Source organism: Saccoglossus kowalevskii, chromosome 18, assembly GCF_978046115.1.
Source record: "Saccoglossus kowalevskii chromosome 18, keSacKowa6.1, whole genome shotgun sequence".
NCBI classification, from domain to species: Eukaryota; Metazoa; Hemichordata; class Enteropneusta; family Harrimaniidae; genus Saccoglossus; species Saccoglossus kowalevskii.
This window is the reverse complement of record NC_140658.1, coordinates 3,356,236-3,376,240: the sequence shown is the minus strand read 5'-3', so window position 1 is coordinate 3,376,240 and position 20,005 is coordinate 3,356,236. Positions and strand designations below refer to the sequence as shown.

The 20,005-nt window shown below is 35.6% G+C and overlaps 1 protein-coding gene across 1 annotated transcript; it reads left to right on the top strand.

Annotated features, from left to right (window-relative positions):
- The first annotated feature begins 183 nt into the window (after positions 1 to 183).
- On the top strand, positions 184 to 19,802 carry LOC100375679 (transcription elongation factor A protein 1-like). The gene is made up of 9 exons (XM_085492669.1): positions 184 to 400; positions 584 to 652; positions 9,132 to 9,240; positions 10,664 to 10,879; positions 12,685 to 12,756; positions 13,575 to 13,729; positions 13,886 to 14,032; positions 16,976 to 17,047; positions 19,176 to 19,802. The coding sequence occupies exons 1-9, from the start codon at positions 329 to 331 to the stop codon at positions 19,182 to 19,184; spliced, it is 921 nt and encodes a 306-aa protein (XP_085348795.1). The 5' UTR covers positions 184 to 328; the 3' UTR covers positions 19,185 to 19,802.
- Positions 19,803 to 20,005: the final 203 nt, after the last annotated feature.

Genomic DNA, 20,005 nt, shown 5'->3' with positions numbered 1-20,005 from the left:
AAATTGAAGTTATATACATCTAAATAACTGTTTAACACACAGAGTACATTAATTATACAAAATACACTGGAAAATATTCAATAAACGTGTGTCATTTACATTAATGATATGAGGTTTTCGCGTACGCGTTAATTCGACTATTTGTCCCTCTATGTAGAGAAACCCCTAATAATAACAAAAATAGTTTCACCCGATACCGCCATATTTTTTTCCAGCTTGCGGTGCGCGTTGTGATCGTTTGTATTCGTCTCAATTTCGGAAGAAAACCGGTCAAAATTAGTCGACATTTTCAATATTTTTGACGCTGACGGTTCGTAAACAAACAGAGATGCCGGGCACAGAGGAAGAAGTGATCCGGATTGGAAAACAATTGGAAAAGATGGTTTCAAAAAATGCTAGCGTAAGTCACTCATGGCGTGTAACACTAACAGTTTGTTTTGATGTTTGTATGGAGTTAGTGAATGAGTGGGTTAGTGCGTGTGTTGGGTGGGGGTGGGGGTGGGTTGGGAGTGGTTGGATTTCGATAACATCAGCTGATTCACTATGTTTAGTCGATTCATTGCCTATCATTGTATATTCTTAGGACCTAGGTAATGCCTTTGATTTGCTGAAATCGTTGAAAGAACTTCCAATGACGCTAGAAGTGCTTCAGGTGAGTTAGTTGACTACTACGGTAGTATATCGTATGATGTCATTCATGGAAAGCTATATGATATGATACTTTCCTTCCATGGTCATAGTATCCTAGAGTATGCTGGAGATCATCTAACAGTTAGCATACATGTGATCTCGAGTAGATTCAACTATTTTATACTTCTCTTGCTATTGTGTCAAATCGAAATTACTAAACATTAACTTTTTTTAATTTTGTCTTTGATGCAACCACTAGGCTTAGGATTAGGCTTGATAGATTATCTAAGTATGTGGCTGGTTGCCCAAGTCAAACTGTAATTATAGCTTTGAAATTACAAAACTTCCCAAATTACCAGTCCCATGATTTACATAATGTCAGTTACCGGTAGTATATCTATCGAAAGAGAGGAAGAACTTTTTCTAAATTAAACAATTTCACAGAATTACTTAACACTGTTATTGTTATCAGAATTTTGTTGTACTAGTAATAGACACAACATGAATGTAGTACAACAATCTTCTGTTTTGAAGCGTCAATGTTGAGTTTATCATATCGTATATGAATACCCTAATTGCTCTAAGGCATGAATTGACACATTTGATTGTACATGTATAACTGCTTGACCTTGTGTGCAGTACAGTATGCATGCATACATTGTACAGTCTTATCTCATCAGTAGTTCTTGTTATGTAATGTTGAATTTCTGATTGCATATGAATTATGCTAGTTTAATAATCTTGTATCATATTTTTTGAACAAAATAGAAGAACATAGTTTTCTAAATGACTGTCATTGGATGTCATTTTTGAATACAGTATGTCTTTTTAGTCCCCGTTCGAACGAAGTCTGAAAACGGGGACTTCCGTGTGTCCGTCCAGAGTCACATCTCAGAATCCCTTGGACCGATTCTGTTCATTCTTTGCATGTGCCTAGTACTTTATGTGGGACATATGCACATGCAGTGGTTTAGCGATTCGATTCAAAATGGCCGACTGGCAGCCATCTTGTTTTTTGAAAATGTCGTATTTTAGACATGCTTTGTCAGTTTTCATTCAAACTTGGTACATAGATTATACATGTTAGGATACATGTCCCAGATCGTTCATGAGTTCCTGAGTCTGTCAGTCCGTCCGTGTGTCTGTCCGTCCATGCGCCAGTCTGTCCAGAGTCATTTTTCAGAATCCTGTGGACCGATTTCGATCATTCTTTGCATGTGCCAAGTACCTTATGTGGGACATATGCACATGCAGGTCTCATGCCACTAATTAACCAATGGCTGCTCGTAGCCCTCAATTTAAATGAAATTAATGAAACCAATGAAATTTTTTAAATATTATTTTTCTCAGGTGCTCCCTGTTTGAGGGCGTAATCACCTGGGTCAGAGGTGAGACCAACATGTGGTCTTTTGTTTACTACTTAGCGGCTGTGTACCTGTGGGTTTATTCTGTGTGTTAATGGATGTTCTAATCTTGGTGTTTTTCCAGTGATTTCTCTTGGTGCAATCCAAATACAGTAGGTGTGTCTTGTTTACCTGAGATTTGCAAGAGTTTGAGCTGGCCAACATGTTAGTTTTTTTCATATGGTTGATTACTGGCATGTTGATTTCCCATTTTTGAGCCATATTTTCAACTTTCTTCGTCATTTTCATATAGCAATCTCGTCATATGTTAACATTGTCGTCTATGGAAATTCAATTAGTGGTATGAGCCCTGCAGTGGCTTAGCGATTTGATTCAAAATGGCCGACTGGCAGCCATCTTGTTTTTTGAAAATGTTGTATTTTGGACATGCTTTGTCAGTTGTCATCCAAACTGGCCGATTGATAGCCATTTTACTTTTTGGCCTTACTACTATATTTCCACAATTTATGTACCATTTTCATTCGTATTTGGCACATACATCACACATATCAGTGTGTTTCATAATCAGATCAAAGATGGTCGAATAATGGCTGTTTTTATTTTTGGCCATATTGCTACTACATGGAACACATAAACAATCTGTTTTATACGCCACTTGGAACTCAAGTTTCAAGGACACGCTCGTGACAACCCCTCAATTTTATGACGAGCACAAAGAGAACTTTCAAAAATTTAACGGGGACTGTGTCATTTTCAATGACTTGTTGTAATTGACGCTTGCATAAGGCAACATTTCATGAGTCTGTTTTTTAATTGAAACCCACAAATTGTGGAAGTCACTTTTCACCTTTACGGCAGTGTAACTGAATTGGGCCCATTGACTTTTATTTTGTGCAAAATTTTTTTATAAACAACATTATGAAAAAAAATCAAGTGAAAAAGGTATATAAATTGGGTAAACAGTCAATGATATTCCAAAATTGGGCCACGCCCCCCTCTCTCACCACCTGCGAGTTTTTTCGGCATTACGAGTGTTGCCGAAATGGCGCCACCAACTGGACCATGAAGCAGGAGATAGCTAGCAGACAGGATTGTTTACCATTTTCCATACGCACGCTTTAGTAAACCAGCATATACAACGAGCTACCACAATCGTTATCATGGAGAAACGTAGCCGTGGTTTGGCAGCGTTTTGGGTCCGGGAAAGTATTTTGCTTCGTCTGTCAATTATATACACATCGTCGGTATACAGCCGGACCCTAACGCCGGCTAGAGGAAACGCTGTGTTGTTGACGGGTGTAGCAAAACACACAGGGAATATTGGGATGGACCTTCTCCTTATAACGTTATCTGTCCATTTTACGCCCGAATCATTTATCTGTACAGTTTCATTTGTTTTGATCTTGCAGTTGTAGGTATTCGTCCTACCGGAAATAGAACACTTGATCTATCGGACGCACACAAATTTACATTTTAGAGTGAAGATTTTCTGACATTACCAATACATTGTTCAGGTTGAGTTCAATAAAAATAACAACGTTAAGATTTTCGGTCATGATGTTCAAACTCTGTGCCTGAATCGTCACAGTCAAACCTGTATGGGCCAATTTGTCCCTGGCACTTTAAAACAAAATCGTGATATCTCTCGTTGTCATCATATTCCTAGATCTCATAACTCTCGTCAGACGATGATAAGATAGATTCCGTGTCGCTTTCCGAGCACTGCATGCTGTAGCGGCCATTGTGAAACGATGACAAATTCACCCCTTGTATGCTAATTAGGTTCTCTAGCTGGAGCCTCGTTCAGAGTCGGCCAAGAAATTGGACATGGGCGTTTCCTAATTCAGAACATTATTATTGATCGTTTATTAGTCCCCGTTCGGACGTAGTCCGAAAACGAGGACTTATGTTTTGCCCTGTGTGCGTGCGTGCGTGCGTCCTTGATCACCTGTATCTCGAACATGCATGGACCGATTAAGTTCAAACTTCACTCATACATCACACATTATATGGGACATATGCACATGCATTTTTTTCATGATCCAATTAACGATAGCCGAATAGCGGCCATTTTAAGGCCGAAAATGCATCAAAATCACACATTTTCACCATTCCGGATCTCAGTTATGCATGGACAGATTTCGTTCAAATTTGGTACATACATTAAACATAATAGGACCTTGATGCACGTCATTTTTTTTTCAGGATCGGGTTTGAAATGGCCGACTGGCGGCCATTTTGTTTTAAAGAATTCAGTTCTGGATCCGTATCTGAGACATGCTTGGATTGATCGAGTTCCAACTTCACACACACAAGGTACATCATGTCACAAATATGTATGTGCATTTGTTTCATGATTTCATTAACGATAGCCAAATGGCGGCCGCTTTAAGGCCGAAAATGCATTGAAATCGCACATTTTCACCATTCCGGACCCGGATCTCAGTTATGCATGGACGGATTTTGTTCAAATTTGGTACATACATTAAACATAATAGGACCTTGATGCACGTTATTTTTTTTTTCGGATCAAGTTTGAAATGGCCGACTGGCGACCATTTTGTTTTAAAGAATTCAGTTCTGGATCCGTATCCGAGACATGTCTGGATTGATCAAGTTCAAACTTCACACATACAAGGTACATCATGTCACAAATATGTATGTGCATTTGTTTCATGATTTCATTAGCGATAGCCAAATGACGGCCTCTTTAAGGTCGAAAATGCATTGAAATCGCACATTTTCACCATTCCGAACCCGGATCTCAGTTATGCATGGACGGATTTTGTTCAAATGTGGTACATACATTAAACATAATAGGACCTTGATGCTCATCATTTTTTTTTCGGATCAAGTTCGAAATGGCCGACTGGCGGCCATTTTGTTTTAAAGAATTCAGTTCTGGATCTGTATCCAAGACATGTCTGGATTGATCAAGTTCAAACTTCACACACACATGATTCATCATGTCACAAATAGATATGTGCATTTGTGTCGTGATCCGCTTTACAATAGCTGAATGATGGCCATTTTAAGGCCAAAAATGCATCAAAATCACGTATTTTCACAATTCCGGAACTGGATCTCAGTCATGCATGGATGGATTTTGTTCAGATTTAGTACAATGTGTTCTGTACATATGCAGGTACATTTCGGTCATGATCTGCTTTGAATGTAAATGTCACTCAAATATGAACGGAACAGGGACGTGTCATTGACAATGACTTGTTTAATTACATTTTTCACTTAATTTTTTTTCATAATGTTGTTTATAAATAAATTTTGCACACAAAAAGTCATTTGATTGTATTACAGAAAACTGTACCAGTTACTGGTTTTAGATTCCAATGCATTTATAGGCCATCATTTGATTGTATCAAAGAAAACTGTACCCGTTACTGGTTTTAGATTCCAATGCATTTATAGGCCATCATTTGATTGTATCAAAGAAATTCTGTACCAGTTACTGGTTTTAGATTCCAATGCATTTATAGGCCATCATTTGATTGTATCAAAGAAAACTGTACCAGTTACTGGTTTTAGATTCCTATGCATTTATAGGCCATCATTTGATTGTATCAAAGAAAACTGTACCAGTTACTGGTTTTAGATTCCAGTGCATTTATAGGCCATCATTTGATTGTATCAAAGAAAACTGTACCAGTTACTGGTTTTAGATTCCAATGCATTTATAGGCCATCATTTGATTGTATCACAGAAAACTGTACCAGTTACTGGTTTTAGATTCCAATGCATTTATAGGCCATCATTTGATTGTATCACAGAAAACTGTACCAGTTACTGGTTTTAGATTTCAATGCATTTATAGGCCATCATTTGATTGTATCAAAGAAAACTGTACCAGTTACTGGTTTTAGATTCCAATGCATTTATAGGCCATCATTTGATTGTATCACAGAAAACTGTTACCAGTTACTGGTTTTAGATTCCATTGCATTTCTAGACCATCATTTGATTGTATCAAAGAAATCTGTACCAGTTACTGGTTTTAGATTCCAATGCTTTTCTAGGCCATCATTTGATTGTATCAAAGAAAACTGTACCAGTTACTGGTTTTAGATTCCAATGCATTTATAGGCCATCATTTGATTGTATCACAGAAAACTGTTACCAGTTACTGGTTTTAGATTCCATTGCATTTCTAGACCATCATTTGATTGTATCAAAGAAATCTGTACCAGTTACTGGTTTTAGATTCCAATGCTTTTCTAGGCCATCATTTGATTGTATCAAAGAAAACTGTACCAGTTACTGGTTTTAGATTCCAATGCATTTATAGGCCATCATTTGATTGTATCACAGAAAACTGTACCAGTTACTGGTTTTAGATTCCAATGCATTTATAGGCCATCATTTGATTGTATCAAAGAAAACTGTACCAGTTACTGGTTTTAGATTCCAATGCATTTATAGGCCATCATTTGATTGTATCACAGAAAACTGTACCAGTTACTGGTTTTAGATTCCAATGCATTTATAGGCCATTATTTGATTGTATCAAAGAAAACTGTACCAGTTACTGGTTTTAGATTCCAATGCATTTATAGGCCATTATTTGATTGTATCAAAGAAAACTGTACCAGTTACTGGTTTTAGATTCCAATGCATTTATAGGCCATCATTTGATTGTATCACAGAAAACTGTACCAGTTACTGGTTTTAGATTCCAATGCATTTATAGGCCATCATTTGATTGTATCACAGAAAACTGTACCAGTTACTGGTTTTAGATTCCAATGCATTTATAGGCCATTATTTGATTGTATCAAAGAAAACTGTACCAGTTACTGGTTTTAGATTCCAATGCATTTATAGGCCATTATTTGATTGTATCACAGAAAACTGTACCAGTTACTGGTTTTAGATTCCAATGCATTTATAGGCCATCATTTGATTGTATCAAAGAAAACTGTACCAGTTACTGGTTTTAGATTCCAATGCATTTATAGGCCATCATTTGATTGTATCACAGAAAACTGTACCAGTTACTGGTTTTAGATTCCAATGCATTTATAGGCCATTATTTGATTGTATCACAGAAAACTGTACCAGTTACTGGTTTTAGATTCCAATGCATTTATAGGCCATCATTTGATTGTATCAAAGAAAACTGTACCAGTTACTGGTTTTAGATTCCAATGCATTTATAGGCCATTATTTGATTGTATCACAGAAAACTGTACCAGTTACTGGTTTTAGATTCCAATGCATTTATAGGCCATCATTTGATTGTATCAAAGAAAACTGTACCAGTTACTGGTTTTAGATTCCAATGCATTTATAGGCCATCATTTGATTGTATCACAGAAAACTGTACCAGTTACTGGTTTTAGATTCCAATGCATTTATAGGCCATCATTTGATTGTATCACAGAAAACTGTACCAGTTACTGGTTTTAGATTCCAATGCATTTATAGGCCATTATTTGATTGTATCAAAGAAAACTGTACCAGTTACTGGTTTTAGATTCCAATGCATTTATAGGCCATTATTTGATTGTATCACAGAAAACTGTACCAGTTACTGGTTTTAGATTCCAATGCATTTATAGGCCATCATTTGATTGTATCAAAGAAAACTGTACCAGTTACTGGTTTTAGATTCCAATGCATTTATAGGCCATCATTTGATTGTATCACAGAAAACTGTACCAGTTACTGGTTTTAGATTCCAATGCATTTATAGGCCATTATTTGATTGTATCACAGAAAACTGTACCAGTTACTGGTTTTAGATTCCAATGCATTTATAGGCCATCATTTGATTGTATCACAGAAAACTGTACCAGTTACTGGTTTTAGATTCCAATGCATTTATAGGCCATTATTTGATTGTATCACAGAAAACTGTACCAGTTACTGGTTTTAGATTCCAATGCATTTATAGGCCATTATTTGATTGTATCAAAGAAAACTGTACCAGTTACTGGTTTTAGATTCCAATGCATTTATAGGCCATCATTTGATTGTATCACAGAAAACTGTACCAGTTACTGGTTTTAGATTCCAATGCATTTATAGGCCATCATTTGATTGTATCACAGAAAACTGTACCAGTTACTGGTTTTAGATTCCAATGCATTTATAGGCCATTATTTGATTGTATCAAAGAAAACTGTACCAGTTACTGGTTTTAGATTCCAATGCATTTATAGGCCATTATTTGATTGTATCACAGAAAACTGTACCAGTTACTGGTTTTAGATTCCAATGCATTTATAGGCCATCATTTGATTGTATCAAAGAAAACTGTACCAGTTACTGGTTTTAGATTCCAATGCATTTATAGGCCATCATTTGATTGTATCACAGAAAACTGTACCAGTTACTGGTTTTAGATTCCAATGCATTTATAGGCCATTATTTGATTGTATCACAGAAAACTGTACCAGTTACTGGTTTTAGATTCCAATGCATTTATAGGCCATCATTTGATTGTATCACAGAAAACTGTACCAGTTACTGGTTTTAGATTCCAATGCATTTATAGGCCATCATTTGATTGTATCAAAGAAAACTGTACCAGTTACTGGTTTTAGATTCCAATGCATTTATAGGCCATCATTTGATTGTATCACAGAAAACTGTACCAGTTACTGGTTTTAGATTCCAATGCATTTATAGGCCATTATTTGATTGTATCACAGAAAACTGTACCAGTTACTGGTTTTAGATTCCAATGCATTTATAGGCCATCATTTGATTGTATCACAGAAAACTGTACCAGTTACTGGTTTTAGATTCCAATGCATTTATAGGCCATCATTTGATTGTATCACAGAAAACTGTACCAGTTACTGGTTTTAGATTCCAATGCATTTATAGGCCATTATTTGATTGTATCACAGAAAACTGTACCAGTTACTGGTTTTAGATTCCAATGCATTTATAGGCCATTATTTGATTGTATCAAAGAAAACTGTACCAGTTACTGGTTTTAGATTCCAATGCATTTATAGGCCATTATTTGATTGTATCAAAGAAAACTGTACCAGTTACTGGTTTTAGATTCCAATGCATTTATAGGCCATTATTTGATTGTATCACAGAAAACTGTACCAGTTACTGGTTTTAGATTCCAATGCATTTATAGGCCATTATTTGATTGTATCACAGAAAACTCGAATTGGTATGTCAGTGAATTCGCTAAGAAAACAGAGTAGTAACGAAGAAGTCATTAGTCTAGCTAAATCTCTTATTAAAAGTTGGAAAAAATTATTACCAGGTATAGTAGTATTTTTTTTTTTATATGTTTGCACACATGTCTACATACATTTAGTAGATTCACAGGGGCGGACATCCGGGCATTTTTACCTCTTGGCATGGAACATTTTGTGACGTAGCTCTGCCCCGAGAATAGCAGTGTTCTCCCAACAATTTGGATCAAGAATAGTGTCTCATTTGCATAATAATCAGCATATAATTTATTTATAATGCTTGTGCATTTTTTTTAGTTTTCACAAACTATATTACTTTTAGTTTTATAATTTAGAAAAAAAAATTGAGTCATGGCTTAAATAAGTAAAATCATAACAAAAATTACATAATAAAGTATTTTGTTGTGCAAAAATAGTGGCAAAATATGTAATGGTAGATTCTCGATAATTGACAACAATAACAACTGTATAAAATATCCCTTGCTGTAATGGAAACTGAATATTGTGACAATCTGTTAACAGTCATGATAGCCTTTGTTTATACACTACCCAGAATGCAGTATTTTATTTGAGTTGTCAGTTAGATAGTGTTATGTTTAGAACATCCCCAACGGCAGATAGGCAGTCTGTGAATAAAAAACGACAAGCAAGGTAAACTATTTGACATTGAGTTTTCTTGACCTTCTATTGAGCCTGAAACGTTTTTTTGATTTCATTGATGTTTAAATCATTAGTATTTTTATCGAAAGTTTTGTTTTCAACATTGGTATCAGCATTTCTTGAAACGATTTTTGTTTACAAATCAGACATTGTGACGTTTGTGGTGTGATCGGTAAGGTTCTGTACAGACTGATTTATATTAGTGCATTTGTGATATTTTACTAATTTGAATAAACTACTTACGAAGAAAAAGCATGTTTATTGTACATTTTTTTTTGTCTATTTCATTTACAAATCATTTTCGACAATGGGAGATCTGCTATGGTGTAAACAGAGAATTAAATAGACTACAACTTGCTACAACTGCATGCAAATAAACTTTCCAACAGGATAGATAGAACAATATCTCAAAAGCATAGACAAAAATGGTGTGAAAATAAATAATGGCAGTAATGATTTTGAGCAAACCAATGTCAGCACGGCGACACAACCACGCTGTTTGAATCATGGGGAGAACACTGGACAGCATGCTGTGAGACCAGTATTCTTTCCAGAAAATTAAACCACTGTGGTGGTTAAAGTTTACTTATTAATATTCAAAACATTATACATATTATTTGCATAATTATTCTGAACAAAAATTGTAATGATTAGCATACTCAATTACACAATGCACAAACTTTGTAGTAACTAGTTACTTCATACTGTAACACAAACTATGATTAATAGTATATCATTCAACTTCCATATTTAATTTTTCCCACAATGAATTTTTAATACATGTATAACTTTAAACTTGATCTACTAAATTAATCAACTCATTTTTTATAGCACCATCCAGCAGCAAAAGTAGCAACAAAGACAATCAAGATTCATCTCGAGATTCACCAACAGATTTATCACAAGACGGGAATTCAATAAATAGTAATAACGACAACAGTAGCAGTTCACAATCCAAATCATCTAGTAAGTTTCAGGTACCCAAGACAAATGATGCAGTTAGAGAAAAATGCAGAGAAATGTTAACAAATGCTCTCAAGACACCGTGTAAGTATATGTAGGCTGAAACATTCGCTTCGACAATGAGATTGACACACTTCTATGCAATACAGTTATGACATTATATAAGATTATTATTGGATACTGAAAAGTATGCACGAAGACAGCGAGAGTATCAACTGATTCGCAGAGGAGGTCGATGCTATAGTGTACTGTCTGAGTGCATACATTGTGGTATCCTCGTAATAACATTATTATTATACATCTTTTCCTCCCAATAATACATCACTGGAATGCCAAAATCCAAAAAGTTTAGAACAGAATAAGCGAACTTCTTTGTGTGGAGTCCGGTCAAATCCTGGTGGCGGTAATGTTTGTTTTTATTATTAGAGGATGCTTACGCGCGTAATCATTCCATATTTGCAATTCACATTTCTTAATATGGTAAGATGAAAATAGCCTGCAATATTATTATGGCATGCTGTAACTTATAGCGTTATGGTGACAGATGTATAATGATATGACCTATTGGGAATAGAATATTAATGGTATGCATTGAATTATCAAATGAAATAAGTTACAACAGATTTATGTGTATTAATCTTAGTTTATCACTGTGTATGAGACAAAGTAACTGTTGTAGTTGCATTGTTTTTGGACATGTTGGATAATCACAACTTGTTATCAAGTATTGAATGCCACGGTTGTCAGCATTTTGTAACCAGAGACAGAGTGTGTTGACAGATGTGGTATTTACAATCCTAAAAATTATGCCAATTATTAAACAGGGATCTGCCCACACTGGTCGGCGCCGGTCGCTAGCGACCGGCACTCGGAATTTCCGACCAGGACAAAAATTTGGCGACCGGCACTATTCTATTTGTTTATGATACACACAGAATGTTGACCACTGGACCATCATTCTATTGTCCTTGTTGGATTTAACACAAAACACAATGCAAAAAATTAACACACAACAAAAGTTTAATGAAAGAAGGCATCGCTGTTCAAAATCAACGTACACGTGTGACATCGGCCTAATGTGTTTTTGTTTTAACCTGCTGCGATTGTCATTCTGTTAGTTTTAACAAACGAACCAGATCGAAATAAGTCGTACATCAAGATAATGGAAGGAAAGACAACAATAAATAAACAGAAGGAAGGATTACCATTGCAAGTTTAGTTCCGTGTAAGATTTGTCGAGTTGAACAATAACTTGCTCACTTCACCTGCAGCGATGCGTCAAGCTGTCGCTCGTTTAATCTGCACTTGCACTCGAGTGTAGTAAACTTCATTGGTGTTTTTGGCTTCATGACTCGTTCATAAAATTTAATTCATAAGCTATATTCAGTCAGCGATACAAGGAATACTTATTTTTCACTATTACCGATAATGTGATTTACCAGTAATCCATTGGAAAAGAAAACAATTAAATTCTTGTTTCCACTTTGGCCATAACAAACTGACGACATGCTTTGACAAAAAAAATGGCTGCCAGGTCAGAGGTCAATGTCTCAAATACGTATTTTAGACGTGATTGCGAAAATAAAGTGTATATATTTTTTCACTTTTATCAAAGCAGATTAATTTTACATTGAAATATTTAAAATAAATGTTAAAATAATTAAAGGATTTAACAATCGTAGCTAGTAGAATGGAAAAATGACTATTCAGGCTGGGCAGAACTCTGATTAAATTACTTTACATGCAGATAACTTTCTTTCTCATTAGTCTAATGCATAGAGGGAATTTATCTTATGTTGTCCAAGAAGAGAATGGCCAGTCCTGTCTTTATTTGCTTCAAACTAAACACAAAATATTGCCACATTACATGTATGTGTTTTTCATTTTAGTGGGTGATATAGAAAGTGTGGGTACTGAGGAATTGGGTGAGCCGGAGGAGATTGCTGCCACTATTGAAGATTATATCCTTTAACAATACGTATTTGATTGTATGTCTTTTCGTTTTGTGTAAATGCTTGCCACTTTCAATTTCAAAGAGTTTGTGGGGGGAAATGTAATTTTTTATTGCTTCCTGTCGGAAACAGCGACTATTGTTTTAGGTTCCTTTTATGTGTGTGTGTGTCTGACTGGCCACCATCATTTCTCAGACATAACTGAACTGATTTTGTTCAAAGGTATACATATGCATAACAATTTATTATTATTCTCATTAAGCTTTGACCAACTGATGTCCATTTTTGTCGCTGAAAACAACATGAACTAATCATCAACACCCACAATGGGTTACTGATGTACGTCAATTTATTTGCAAACTTGATTTAAAATGGCTGACTGGTGGCCATATTGCTCTCATGTATCCTATACTAACACTGATTTTGTAAATAATCTATTTAGTGTTTTGGAGTATTGAATTTCAACAGGCTGGCAGCCATTTTTGTCCAAAAAATAAAAATTTGACTGTGTAATGCCTGGACCAAATTTATTTAAACTTAGTATAAGACAAGGTATGTGTTCTCAAATGTTAATTCAGCCAAGTAAAAACAGGGACTATGTATGACAAATACTAGCATGTCTGTTAGGATAGTTCCTCTGAAGATAGGGCTGTGATGCTGTTTTTTCTAGATAGCTCAGTTTTCGTTCTAGGATGTGTAATTACTGCTTAAACATTGTCTTTGGTTGAAGATGGCCACCTGATGCCTATGCTCTATTTTTTGGACAATTCAAGCTCCATAATGAAACAACAACAATTTACAACCCTCTTTTTCTTAACCTGTCTCACGTATATTTACTGAGTTCACTAACACTGAAGCGAAATACAAAACCAGAGTACGTAGTCGAGTAGCTAATCTCAAGGATGTGCGCAATCCAATATTACGTCAGCAAGTTTTATGTGGTAGTATCCCTCCTGAGAAAATTGCTAATATGACTGCTGAGGTAAGTATACTGAATAGTATACTGAGCCTGTAACTAACAAGGCTACAATACTACATTTTTGAGATGTAAACTTATGTACACGTCAGTGAACAACTGAAGTAAAGAAAGTTTGGAAATGTTAAAATCATTTGATATTATTTCTCTTGCATCATACAGGAAATGGCAAGTGACAGACTGAAAGAGTTACGACGTGAACTAACAAAAGAAGCTATAAGAGAGGCACAGATGTCCACCACAGGTGGAACAAAGACAAGCCTTCTTAAATGTGGCAAGTGTAAAAAACGAAATTGTACATATAACCAGGTATGTAAATTCATCTTTTTTTTCTGTTGTTAACGACATTATTGTCATTTTTGCTATACATGTGCTTTTGAGTTTGTGACGTAGAAACTGTAATCCTGAAAACATTATGATTTTCTGTCGTTTTGCACAGATATTGATCGAGTTATACAAAAGAAGGGAAAATAAATTTCCAGTAAATCCTCCAAATAAAACATGAGATATAATTTGGAGTTTCTTCCAATTTGCATTATGCTCACTCTATTATGAGCCTATATTTGAACGAACAGGGATTGTGTGTACATCATGAAATTAATCTGTAAACTGGGTAATACTGAAAACAATTTAGGGACATCAAAAATTATCTCAAAAAAGATTCAAAATGAAACAACAAAACAAAATGGAATAAATAACTAAAAGTGCTTGTAGTGATTTCCCAAATCCCTACATGTCTAATGAATGAGAGAGTGCATTCACAAGGACATCTGTAGACCAGAATATTGCCATCATTATTCTGCAGAGTAAACCCACAGAAGACGACTACAGACATTTCCAATGCCTGCGTGATCAATGCCAGGACTGGTCTAAAAAGCCAGGCCTGTTCAACCATGGGCATTTTGTTGGGGTATCATGGCAACACCCTAATTCGCAGATGTGATCTTAAACATACGTTCAGTACATTCAGTAAACCTTGAGATTTAATGCATATGTGTGATTGACAATGGCCTATTTTTATTCACCTAATTAATCTGCGAAAGTCGACAATATGTGGGACCTGTTTTCATTTAATGAGTTAACAAAGAATTTCGACAGGTGTGGTAGACAGTCATTGTGTTAATATTACTAAATGCAGATGGCCCAAACCTACATGTACATGTATGTGATGTGAATAATTATCCCTAAACTATTTTGAATAGTATATACATGTATGCCTTTACAATAGTTACAATTTCGTGGCGTGTATGATTTGGTGTCCTTTCTCTACTCATGTTGCCATAGCATCCAAGTGAGCGTTGAACATTAAATTCTGCCTACCGGATTCGGCTGATACCCCGTTCTGGGCGATCTTATGGAGGATTAGATTTTTTAAAGAAAAATGTGGACCAAAAGATCGTCTGGGCGATCTTTTGGCAGATATTACGAGGCCCATCTTGTCTGGAAAAATAACCCTACGTTGATAAAAATGGTCTAGAAAAAATAATGTTTTGCGTTGACCAAATATAATCATGCAAAGTATAAATTCAAAGTGTTTTAATACATTGGTGAGAGGTCGCATTTTACGTGAACAAGAACATGCACTAAGAAGGAAAAGCAAGTCAAAGTCGAAACGGGGTGCATCATGGACATGACACAACACACGCTGCAACAACTGAGTGATTAGCGACATCATTTTGGGACGCAATTGAACTTGAAGTACTTCTTTGCGAAACTTGCTGCGCGGTGATGCTGGCATCAAGTGTGTGTTGACCGAAGTTTGACCCCAAGTCACGCGCTAAACTGGCGCGTTACCTTAGCAACCTTTTTCTTTTGCGATCCACGCGTCGATCTAGTAAAATTGTTATTATATCCGACGGTGCTGTAATTATGCAACTTGTATGCAACTCTGTACTGGCTTTGAATATATCAACGTCGTTTACTTAGTGCACTGCTTTTCTAATTACGCAAATTTGTTTACAATATTGTACCGGCTCTGAATATTTCAACTTTGTAATGTATTGCTTTCATGATAATTACGCAAACTCAAGGTAATTTTTACTATTGTTAGGGCACTGACCTGGGGTATTGGGTCTGTGAATATTTCAATATTGCCGACTTGATAATGCGTTGCATTCGTAATAATTACGCAAACATGAACATGGGCGCATTTAAATCATTAAAAATGATAGTAGTCGGGTATCTACGGAAAGTCGAGAAAATATTTTAAATACTTGTGATTCATCGATGTTCCAATGGTGATTTTTTTATTCGAAATGAAGTGAACATGTAATATAAACCATACCATGCGTCAAGTTAAATTTTACTATAATATAATAAACTCTGGACAGCACACTTCGATCGCAATATTCACGTACATTTCGACTGAACTCTAATAACCACGCGTTTGAATTACGTGCGGCATTGGGCAATGACCTCCAGAGTTCACGCACTGATATTTAAATTCGGGCCATCCAGCTTGACGCAAATCAATATAGTTACTTGTCATGTGTTCAAAAAATCTTTCAACTCTCACAAATACCATAAACGCGAAGAGCTAACTGGGGGTTAACTGAAACTTTGAAGAGAACGTCTTTTTTGGAGAAAAAACACATCAGTACAAGATGATGTGTACAAGGTTAGCTTTATAGAACGTACATGACCGCTTAACTCTGTGTTTTTTAATAATCATGTCGCATGTGAAACGCAGGAGACATTTTAGTACGCCCATTTCTTGTTTACTGACTTCTCGTCTGGAATGCGATACAGACAAAGATTAAACATTACTGATAACAACCAAGAGACTCGAACCAGGAAGGCTTGGATATTTTAAACCTCCTAAATAACATTCTTTTCTAGTGTAGACTTTATTCGAGTGTAATAATACACAACAACAATTTGTATACAGCATTGGTTTTATTGAAGTTTTTAATGCTTTTCGGCTTCACAGTGAATTATTTTAGCGTCATATTTGAAATAGCCCGCTCGATACAAGATGTCGACGGGAAAATTGGGGTCTGTAAAAATGTTTGTTGGTTCAGTCAGGCAATGTGTGGACCAAAACATCGCCCACTATTTTAAACATCACCTATGGGCGGGGTTTAGGATGGGCGGGGTATCAGCCGAATCCGGTAGGTGGAATGTTAAGGTATTTATCTGCTGAGTGACAAAACCAACATGGACAGGTTGCGTTTTCTGTATCTTCTGAACTTGGTTGATATGTAACAAACAACAATTTTAAGTGAAACTAAGATACTATGTTCTTAATTGCAGGTTCAAACTCGAAGTGCTGATGAACCGATGACGACATTTGTGTTTTGTAATGAATGTGGAAACAGATGGAAGGTGAGTATGAGAAATTTATACCAGTAGTTGTCATAGTTACCAAATGCAATTTTTGACTCATGTTCAATTCTAATAGAGCTAGTACGTTAGTTGTTATAGTTACTGATGAATTAGGTGAGTTCATAGGTAAGTTCTATGAAAGTAGTTGTCATAGCTACCAGTGAGTTAAGTGACAGGTAGTTTACATGTAGTTGTCTAGTTTCTAATATAATAATGATAAATGACCCTTGGCACCATTTTCAACGAGTCGATTCTATCCAAAATAGTGTGTTAGTTGCAGGTGTTGGGTGTTTACTTTGAGGTATATCGACTTGTTTTTATATAAAAAAACTTGACTGATGTGAAACATGAACTGAATGAATCAAACTTCACACATACATCACACATGATATTATACATATGCACATTAATTTGTTTCATGATCTGATTCAAGATGGCCGAATGGCGGCTATTTTGTGCTAAAAAATCATCGAAATCCAGCATTTCTTGGCTGTTTACAGATGGATTTTGTTCAAACCGCTTTGACTGATTATGTTCAAATTTTTAATATTCATTATACATCCTGTTATAGATATACAGATATATATTGATGCTATTCAAAATGGCCGAATGCTGGCCATTTTTGTGCTAAAAAATCATCAAATATCAAGCATTTCTGGCATTTATAGATGGATTTCGTTCAAACTAGGTACATACATTAGACATTACGGGTTCCTGATGTTCGTCATTTCATTTTACATATTGGATTCAAAATGGCTGACTGGCGGCCATTTCGTTTTAATAAATGGGCTTCTAGAGCCATATCTCTGACATGCTTTGACTGATTATGTTCAAATTGTATATATTCGTTATACATCATGTTATAATAGATTTATACATGTATTCAAAATGGCTGATTTTGTTTTAATTAATGCTGTTCCAGAGCAACATCACTCAATATGGACAAGTACTCGTTTGACGATCAGATACAAATGTCATTCATTTTATTAATGTTAAACAATCATCATATTTCTGACCGATTATATTCCAGCTATATTACTATAAACAAAACTATATATCTTAAATTCGATAACTAACAGGGACTGTGCCATGCATGGCTTGTGTCTTTACTGATTTTAACATCAAAATGTTATTCTGATTCAGGCTGATTGAAAGCAAAAGCATCTTGTCTAATGATGTATAGTATCGTACTCGACCGCGTTAGCGCCCATGCCCAACTTTTGTGCAATTTTTATATTTGGGGTCACATTCGGCAGTGCCCACCCTTTCAAAATGCAACTAATTTAAAACTTGGTCTTGCGTAACGAATCTTGGTAATCGTTTTTATATGATACAGCATGGATATCGACTGCTGTGAACATGTTGTGAATGCGTAGAACATGGTAACCGTGTGTAAACTACGCTTCGACAATGACCTGTAATTACATGTAAAATGCTGTAAATATTTCATGCCATATTCAGTTTACCTCTCAAAAATGGCTAGTTACAGTACTAGTTTTTTCGAAAAACCATGTCGTTAATTCGCTGAAATCAATTCCAACAGATCATACTTCAACATCGATAATTCACTTCCGCATTGCGTTACCGGAAATTCTTCGGGAATTTCTGAAGAATTGCATCAGTACAACACAGCATTCTGATTGGTTAATAACCAACTTGACCCATTAGGTCAAAGGACGCTGCTGCAGGTCAAATCTGCAAATGCATCATGGCGGAAAGTGATTTTCATCGAGAGTTTGCGTACGATCCAACACCTTCGTCAGTAGAGATAATATGACAATTTTGACTTTGACTGTATTCCAACAGACTCAAATGTTTTTAGTTTTGTAAATTCTGGTGGTACGTAAATAATATTGTAATAAAATGTGCATATTTTGTGTGATCATTTCTGTTTCTTGTGAAAATCAATGACGACTCAACTAATTTCGTAATTTGATTTTCCCTCAAAGACGTAATCTGTCACTTGATGAATCAAATTTTTCATTTGCACTCTTTTTCTTGCACCCCCAAAAAATCATGATTTTCTGAGTTGAGGCCCCTTGGCGCTAACGCGGTCGAGTACGGTAATGTCAAAATATCGACAATAGTATGTTGAGATATAAACATTATTTTTATTTTTATATTTCAGTTTTGTTGAAGAAAGAAGACTTTTAAAGTATATTTGTGTATGACTATAATCATTTATGTTTTCGTAATGTGTACATACTTCTGGATGTTCTTATTTGATTGGATGGCACTGCCTTGAAGTATTGAGCTATTCACCCCTGCATCACATAGTGGTGTGTTCCTGTGTTCTGATTGGTTCTGATTCAGTCAGTTCACCACAAGCCATAACAGATTGTAATGCCTCATTTGCAGTGTGATAGTTTCAGAAATTGTTATTACCCATACATACTAGAAGCTGACTTGGCAAGCATGAATTATGCAAATTGCATGCTAATATTATTTAAAATATACATGACCATCAGTTAGAATCAGTTATGAACGAAATAAAATGATTGTATTGTTTTCTTGATGGATATGTATGGATTCTTCTAACACCCAAGATACATCAGTGTTTGCTTTGCTGAACTGAAATGCATCAGAGGGGAGGGTATATTTGTTACTTCATTCTAGAATTTTCTTATCTTTTCTAAAATTGCTTTTCTCATCAGTGGATGTTTGTTTTTGACTTGTCAATATCACAATGTACAACAACCTATTAGTGCTTTAGTGTTTATGTTCATTTCAAATACAGATCACTTTTTATGCTCTTGATGGTGTTATTTTTATTCAATTGTGTTGTTGTGAATGGTTGACACTTACGGTGCTTTTAGATAATGTTGACTCAGTACTTGGGATATCTTGAGATTGTCTTTAATTCACCCACACCAAGGCAAGATATTGTCTATCATTGCCCATCTTCCACCCACACCAAGGCAAGATATTGTCTATCATTGCCCATCTTCCACCCACACC

Excerpts from the sequence above, each read along its gene's own strand:
- LOC100375679 (XM_085492669.1), top strand. The coding sequence starts at position 329 with ATGCCGGGCACAGAGGAAGAAGTGATCCGGATTGGAAAACAATTGGAA. Across the intron at positions 10,880-12,684 it reads AAATGCTCTCAAGACACCGT|TGGGTGATATAGAAAGTGTG; the intron begins GTAAGTATATGT and ends TTTTCATTTTAG. Across the intron at positions 14,033-16,975 it reads GAAATTGTACATATAACCAG|GTTCAAACTCGAAGTGCTGA; the intron begins GTATGTAAATTC and ends TCTTAATTGCAG.